At 37.1% G+C, this 8878-nt stretch overlaps 1 protein-coding gene across 1 annotated transcript in view; it reads right to left on the minus strand.

The window, feature by feature from the left end:
* Window positions 1-945: 945 nt before the first annotated feature.
* FPGT (fucose-1-phosphate guanylyltransferase) overlaps window positions 946-8878 on the minus strand; it is a gene marked incomplete at its 5' end in the record, with an annotated part of 8624 nt that continues 691 nt past the window's right edge. Inside the window, 3 exons of the mRNA XM_006021772.3 lie at window positions 946-5465; window positions 6594-6686; window positions 8193-8360. Of these exons, the coding sequence (XP_006021834.1) occupies window positions 4021-5465; window positions 6594-6686; window positions 8193-8360 (1706 nt within the window). The remainder of the gene's footprint in view (window positions 5466-6593; window positions 6687-8192; window positions 8361-8878) is intronic.

Here is an 8878-nt window from a genome sequence, read left to right on the forward strand (position 1 = left end):
GGGCTGGGAGCTGGGGTGGACAGGGCAGCCACAGGGTGGGGGGTGGGTGGCAGGGAGAGCAGGCAGGAGTCAGGGGGCTCATGTAGCATAGGGCAGTGAGGGGCAGCAGGGATTGCCCCCCACCGGGCAGGAGCCGGTGAGGTGCCTTTTTTCCCCCAAAGAGCCGGGAACTGGGGTGGGTGGGGCAGCCATTGAGAGTGGGTGGGGGATGGGACCTGTGTGATTTGGAGATTTTGCTGATTCGGCAACAGCCGAATCTCTGAATCAGATTCCAGCAGGAGCAATTCAGGACAGTGATTCAAATCACCAAATTGAATCACTGTCTCCCAAATCGGCTGAATCCAAAGCAAATAATAGCCGCTTTGCACAGGCCTAACACATACACACACACACGTTATCTATTTATCTATGTGCGCGCACACACACACACACACACACAATTTTCAACCTTGAACTCCGAAGCATGATCTAATAGATACCTTCTGGCTGTATAAAACTTCTGTGCTCAGGAAACTGAAATAGTCAGAGAAGCTCACGTAATTATTTAGAATAGAATTGCAAAAATGTAGCATATCTGTATTCATATATTCTGGGAGAGATTGTCTGTCCACTTGTGCATGGGGAGACCTAAGGGAGATCTTTGTTTCCTTAGGTAATGCATCTTCACAGAGAATGAGGTGGGTTCACACAATGACCCACTCTACAAGTCAAAGGCATGCCTAGATAAGGTAGAGGTAGAACTACCAGGATTCTACTTCCTCTACACTCTTCAGTGTCTGGAGAAGCACAGCTGACAGTCTTTTCAGAAGTGCAGCAGTGCATGCTCCATCAATCAAACCCATCCCCTACCAGCTGCACTTTCCCTTCAACTCCCCAAATCTCTACTATATGTCTGTCTTTTATTCATGCTAAAATGACTTTCAGCAATCAAACTAGATAGCAGTACATTGTGTTTATGGAACCTCTTAAAATAAATGTGTCAAAAGAATACAAGCATTGTTTTTATTTCCACTGCATTTTCTCCATTCCTTTCTAGCAACAAGGCAACTGAACATGAAAACCTTCTCTGAAGGGAGCTTGACCTACAACTAAAGATGCAAAGTCTATGCTTTATATAACTTCATGATGGATGCTATGAGATTGGGTAGATGTGACAGTATACAAGACACTCATACTATCATGTTTCATATTCTAGGATACTTCTTGATTTTTTCTTGGTTAATTTTATAAATCTTTGATCATTTTTTTTAAATAATACTATGTATTGTTGCTCAACACAATTTCTCACTTGAAGCTGATCTTGATCCTTACACTTTCATTACATTCTTGCTACTTCTGAACATACACACTCAAAAGCCATAACTCAGGCAGAGAAACATTGAACATAGAATAATGTCTCACAAGCGTTACATGATGAACATTGGGAACAACTCTGGAAATAGTGGTGGGACATTGCATGCCTTGTAGTGGACATCAAGACATTTCAGTACAGAGTTAACAGCCCACAATCATTTTGTTTTTGTGAGTAATGCCAAAATTTAATCTGATAATACTTTAACAATTCCTCACTGGTTTGGCTTCTTAACTCAAATTCCACATTTTAACTTGACTCAATTTTCTCCCGTACAGTCTTTAACAAGCTTAAAAAAAAGAATACAATTCCTGGTACTTCCATTCCATGATCAGTTTTATATGAACTCAAAATTATTACAGCATTTAGTAAGGTCATAAAGGAAATGGGTAGATTTTCTTCAGAAGAGACTGAGTGTTTAAAACATTTTAAGCATTGTGTATATTCTGCCACTAATCAATATTGTAAAACATTATTATAGACAGAAAAGTACATTATTTGATGGGAGAGAGACTGGAGGCATCAAGTGAATGCTTTGGGATATAAGCTAGTAAAGAGATTACCAGAATGTAGTATTCAAGCTTGATACTGAACCAGTATGTTCTACTTGCCCAAATCTATTGTAAGAACTGAAATTCTGTTACCACAAAATGGGTTTCTGGGAGATACTCGCACACCATTGAGGGATACAGATAACTGGAATGAGAGCATTTAGGTCCTAGAAGTCTTTGTTCCAGAAGGGACCAGGGTACAAAGAAATGAATGGATCTTCTCTCTACAAGGGCGAAAAAAAGAATACAAAGCTAGAAGCCAGATGGGATACCTTTGAAAGAGATCACTTAAAATCAGCCCACTTCAAAAGAAGTAGATAAAAAGTTGTTCTGGCTGAATGAAGAGGAGAGCCAAAGTAAATCTTGAGATCTTGAGAAAGATCTTGAGGAAGAAAGACAGATCAATTTATAGACGAGTCTCTTTAAAAAGGGAGGCTCAGAGGTGGTAAGAGGACATCAAAACCAGCAGGCTGAATAAGAGGGAAGAGATGCATTAAATTTGTATTCAACTTATAGACTCGGATATAAAAAAAAAAAAAAATTCTTAAAACTAGCATGAAGTAGAAATAAAACGTGGCTATTTTGGTGACAAGATTAGAAAAGAGTGCAATATCTGGAGTTATGTGAATTCAAAAGTTGAGAAGAAACTTTTTATAAAGTCTGAGTGAGCACTTTTCAATCTTGTAGCTGAAAAATGTTCACTGATTATGTACATAATGGGTTACTTAAAAGAAAAAGCTTTGGAGGGAATAAAGAGAAGACTAGAGAACTTTTACTGAAGCAAAATGGTTTGCCTTTGTGACCATACTAGTATAACAGCTCAACAATGGTACGCATATTTATCTATTGCAAAGCAGATCATCTGTATCCAAAGGAAGAATCAAAGGAAAGCTTTAAAGAAAAATATAGAAGTAAAGCTAATGTGTATTATTTTATAGAACTAACTTTAGGGTAGAGCTGCTAGAAGTTACCAATCTGCTATTACTGTGCAGAACATTCATTTTCAGAAGTGAGAATAAAAAACAAATTAGTATCACACTAATGAGACCTTATGTTTATAGTCCAGTACACAATCAGGGATATAGGCATTCGTGTGATTCTTAACAGCCCTCTGTCCTAGAGGAATGCAATGCTGATCACCCCATAACCAAATTATCAGCTAACTAATGCTTAAAAGTGAATTCTGTGTCCTCCTGAGGGCAAGCATTTCACTAAATATTATTACAACTATGAATTATAATGACCTTTCATTCAAAAATTTAAAAATAGATAAGAACAATATATTTACAATCAAATTTGTTTCTTTATACTTTGATGGGATCCAAGAGAAACAAATTAATACATTTTAATTCCATCAATATGATCACCAGTTATACTGCACCCAGTAACTTGGAAATACTTGAATACCATATGCTTTCGTACATAAGATGATTCAGAAATGGGAAGGGCATATACCAGGTCAATTCTTGTGACTCTCTATTTAATTTTACAGCTGTTCAGGTACTTTAACATAACCATTTCACAAAAATCGGTTTGCTGTAAAAGAACATGCATACTCGTATACTTCCAAGCTTGTAATAAACTTTCATGAGTAATCTTTTAAACAGATTTAAAGTTATTCATGTAATTATCTTTGCTTTGTTTAAAAAAAAGTGAGAAAAAATTACCTCCTGAAACTAGAATTTTAAAAATGTGAAGCATGCAAAGAAAGGTGAATCAATGCTATGCAACACCAGGTTGATGGAGCCAACACTGTATTCTGAAGAAGTTTTAAGTAGTTTTTCAATCAAATGTTTAATTAACATGTTCTATTCCATAGTCTCATTAAGAAAAACCTAAAAATACATAACAATGGACACTACAAGAATATTTGCCTCTTAGTGTTTTCATAGATTTGAAATATTTCATTAATTCTTTCATCAAAAGAATAGTTTATCTGCATTTTTGCATTATTAATGTTATGCTACAATAACGCTGTTAATGCAATTTCATTATTTCTACTTCAATAAAACCAGAAAAAAAAAATTCTGTGTACTTTTTCCTTCTAGGTTCTACAAGCTTGAAAGCAACCAATCATCCTCAAATTAAAGACTGCCAAAGTGTACAATTACTGTGCTTCTACAAATCAGATTTCTCTTTTTGTCTTTGCAGACTGATTTCTTTGTAAATTTCCTGCCTAAACTTCAACATGTCTTCTACGTCTTTGTAAAAGAGCATTTCTTCAATAGACAGGAGCTTAAAGCCATTCAATTTAAAAGCTGACTTGTGCTGCACAGCATTTAACATCTTTAATGACATTCTAACTGAATCACTTAAAGTAGAACAAATAGGAAAAATCCGAGCAGTCCACAAGCCTAAACTTGTCTTGTCACCAGAGAAGAGTTGGTCTGACAACTTCAAGTCCCAGAGATCCAAGCATTGTAGTAAAGTGACTCCAAAAAACTGAAGTGAATGTATGCCTGAAAAATGTTTCACATTCTTTTTCAAGTTGTCTTCAACACCAAACACCATGCTCACATACATTAGGTTTCCATTAATCCTGACACTTAATGAACCCAAAAAACAGTTTGATGGAATGTCTGCTTTAGAATTTATGCAAGAACCACTTACAATGCTGTTTGTCCCTACCGAAACTTCGGGTCCTAGCCTGGAGTATTCAATAACAGAGCCAGGTGCTATAGAACATCCTGCATCAATTATGCTCTGAATGATGCATGCTGATTTGTCAGAATTTTCTGCTTTACCTGGGAAGATGCTAAATGTGTTAGATTTTAAGCCAAGCTCTAATTTAAGTTGGCTACCAAAAGTGAAATGAAATAAATATTCTTTAGTAGTCCCAATATGATAGAATCTGGAATTGTTTAAGACTATAACATTAAGTGCTGTTCCTTTAAGAAGAGAAAATAGTTTCTGTTTTATTTCTATTAACTGTGAATCTTCTTTTGTGACATTAGCTGTGTTTTTTATATAATCTTGAGTTGCTCCAGGTCCCAGAGCCTGTAGAAAGTCACCATATGCATCTATTTCACAGCAAAGTGTTTCCATCTGCTTATAAAATGCTAGCAATTTTTTGGCAATGCTATGATCAATGTAAAATAAACTGTCAGTGTACACATACTCAAAGTCCATTTTTGAGTGACGGTGTTCTTCAGAGTTTACTTGAGAAACATTCCTCTTTACAAGTACTGCGCCAGACTGATGCATCCTTTCAATATTAGGTTTATGTAGGAATTGATGACAAAATCTATATTCAAGTTCTCCCTCTTCTGACAAACTGGATGGATCCAAAACAAATACTCCATGAGTGGTACCAACTGTCAAATCTGAAGGATGAGCTAAAGCAGTAAATCCAGGCTTATCAAACTTGATTACTTGATGACTAGTGCTATAAAGTTCAATATCATCTGCACATGTAATGAGAATTCCTGGTTTCATGTGGGTGGGAAAATCAATGTACATTGCCAGTTTAAGTTCCAACATCTGGTAAACAGGGGTGCCAAAAGGCAAAGCTGTGAAAATTTTTCCCAGTGCACTTGCATTTGGTAAACGCTGACTATAACCACCTAAGAAAAAAAAAATAGAAGTTTTATTATTATATATGCCAGACACTGCTCTGTAAGGATCTCATGAATCTGTATTCAAAACTAGCAAGAACTAGGTAGGTGTATGAGTATCAAAATGGCTATTTTACCTATACATTGAGGGATAAAGGAGAAGCATGGTGGCATTCCAGGCATATGTCAAAAAGGAAAGAAAGAACGAACTACCAGTCATTCTCTTTCAGAAATTTCTAGTGATGGATGCTAATTTCAATCCTGATCTTGTCTAAAAGAAGGCATGCATTAGAGAGGTATTTTCTTAATTATAACCAACTTCATCTTCTATAGTTTGTAGCAGAAGTAGGAAAAAGGTCCCTGAATAAAAATGATGAACCAAATATCTCCCATTCTCTGCTGGAGTGGGTACATATGATTTCCCATTCTTCTGTCCTTTTCTAAGCTAGTCATGCTTTTATTTTATTTATTTTCTGTGTTTCCCTAAAAATCTGCAAAGACATATAGCATCAGAAAGTGAATGCTATTCACTTCTTGCAACATGTAAGTAGAAATCTTGTTTGCCATTTCAAATCATAGGTAAGCCAAACAAGCAGCAGCTTGGTGGATTGGGCCATGGGCGATGGACGGGTGCTTCCTGGCTGAGGAGGCACCAGTGGCTGATCGCCGACCAAGGGGGTGGTCCCCCAGTGGCTGATCGCCGACCCCGGAAGCGCCAGTGGGAAACCTGAAGTGCCACCAGTATTTTTCAGGCAGGGCACCAGCCGGCACTCCCCATTCCCCGGCCAGTAAGGGCCAATTTCAGGGAGGGGCATGTGTCCCCTTGTGCCTTCCCTACGCGTCACCTATGGACTGGGCTGTTGAATGGTGACAAGTCTTTCTTCTCTTCTGAAAACCCTTGGGTCCTGTTTCACAGCATTTTTAGATCTTTTTAACTGGAAGAGTTGGAAAACTCTCAATCTACACTCAGATGGTAGTAAATTACCAAATAAACCATATTTGAGATTAATTTTGAATGGAAGCAACATTTGGCAGCCTGTTTCTCCACCATGAGTACCGTATGTTTCAATAAAAAAACAAACAACCTGTAATCATAGTGCCACAATTTTTTTTTTTAAAAACAGGAAAATCATTTACCAGAATGAATTAATATGATGGTAAGAGAAGCCCACTTATCACCATACAGCTCTTCTAAGCACTGAAGGACATGAAGTGTTGATCCACCATTCCCTGGAATATATATGAATACATACTTAAAAGAAAGTCACCAATAGCAATCCAAGTGTGCCAAACATACGAGAATACGGCAACACTAATCAGTACCAAACGCTGAACTGAAATAGCTTGCAGTACTACAATGAGAAACAGCATGCTTAGCTGTGGACCTCATGTGCTTTAAAACATTAGTTTAATTTTTAAATGAAACCTCTTGCCTTCATGGTTCAGAGAACTGAGTGGCAACAGATACAACAATGTTCATCTGAAATTGCCTAAAAACCACTCTGAAAGGACAGTATTTCTACTTCAATGATGTTGATCAAAACATACAAGAAAGATGAAAGACACTCGTCTTAGGAAACTCTTACATGCATTGTGAATGGTGCTTCAAGTGGATAAATCTTGGAAAAATAACACATTCCCTGTCCAATTCATCCTAGGCACAGCAGTATCATTAAAAAGTTTGTCGTCATTTTGAGACGGTCATAATTCAGCTATAAAAACTGACTCTTACAGGAGACCTGCCATATAAAATTTCACTAATGAATTTTAGCAAGTTTTCAGTGGTTCTTTTTGACATTTACATTTTGTGAAGGGAAAATATACACTGCAACAGTATCTGGGTACTTTCTATGCTCCTCTATCTTAAAATAGTTTAATTAATAAAAATAATATTTGCAAATTATTCTGCATTGTAGATGGAATAATCAGATTAGCTACTTTCTAAATACATGTCTCAAATGAAAGTTTACAGAGGACACTAACATTTTAGTAACTAGGATTCTTGATATACATTCACTACTATAGATCTATTAGAGGCAGAGATTTTCATTCTACACCATCATGAATCTACTACTAATGCATATGAAATTTGAATAAACTATATTCTGTACTCTACACTTACCATACAATGTACTACTAACATATTCTCAGTCTAAATCACCATGACATACACATTACAGAGACAAATTAACAGACCTACTGATATAAAATCCAAAAGACCACCACACAAGAATAGTGACTGTTACACACTTGAACCCAACCAAGACATTATCTAATACTACTGGGACATGAATTTGTGATTTAATTCATATAATTCAACTTAAACACCATTCCATAAATCCTTAACTGTTGCCATAACACTTAACCAGAATGAGCAAATGTTATCTGTTTAAAAATGAATCAAATTAAATTGCAAACTTAAACAATAAACTTTACTAAGTGTTGCAGAATGAACACTGGACTCTACTACTGGCATCTTTTAAAACTGATACGTGATCTTGCTCTGAGAAATACTTTAACTCAGACCAGAATGATTTCAAGGAAGCCTTACAGCCAGCCTATGGAGGACATCATACTACATGATTACACTGGTACCTCATGGCTCTATAATCTGGGAAATTTAAAAACTTATTAAGCATTTAATAAATATATTAATAAGGAGTCAGTCTGGCAACATTAAAAATGTCTTTGACTACTGTTCTGTAGCAAACATACAACTGACAATGAAATACCAACCAATTTTTTGTCCAGGGGGGTCCACAAAAACACGATAATCTACTCCAAGTGGGAGCTCCTTTCTTCTCAATTTTTCTGATAACTGCTTCTGATAAGCAGATTCCTGTTTTTTGTCAGCTGCTGTAATGACGACAACATCCCAGAATTCTCCAGTGCAAGTAGTTTTACCTATTTGAAGAAAAGTATGCTAACCAAAGAGTAGTAATATTTTGTTGACAGAAGTTACTGACACATTTCATTACACTGATTCTCAACCACAGCGTGGTGGCTGTGTGGTATCATGCAACATTAACACTTTGATGTGTGTAAACAAGATAAACCCAGAGATGTCAACTAAGAATCCATAGTGTTAAAAGTATTCTGACCTGTTACCGTCTTTGAGTTCTTTGCAACAGTAAAAGATACCCTTTTTCCAGAATCTAAAATCCACTAGTCTGTAGCAGAAATGTCAAAGATACGGCCCACAAAATGAGCCAGTCTCCAAGTCCGAGTTGACTTGCATACTGACCCCACACGCATGGCCTGGGATGCAAGCAGCAGCTGCTCAGGGATTCACACAACACAGGGCACCTGCTCTAGCTGCTCTGGGACTGCCTTGCACATAGTGTCCTCCACCCCGGCCGATCCAGGGCACGAGGAGTATTCAGCATCTGCTCCAGCCAGTCCAGAAGAACCAGCCTGAGCAG

This window comes from Alligator sinensis, unplaced genomic scaffold (assembly GCF_000455745.1).
Source record: "Alligator sinensis unplaced genomic scaffold, ASM45574v1 scaffold853_1, whole genome shotgun sequence".
NCBI lineage: Eukaryota > Metazoa > Chordata > Crocodylia > Alligatoridae > Alligator > Alligator sinensis.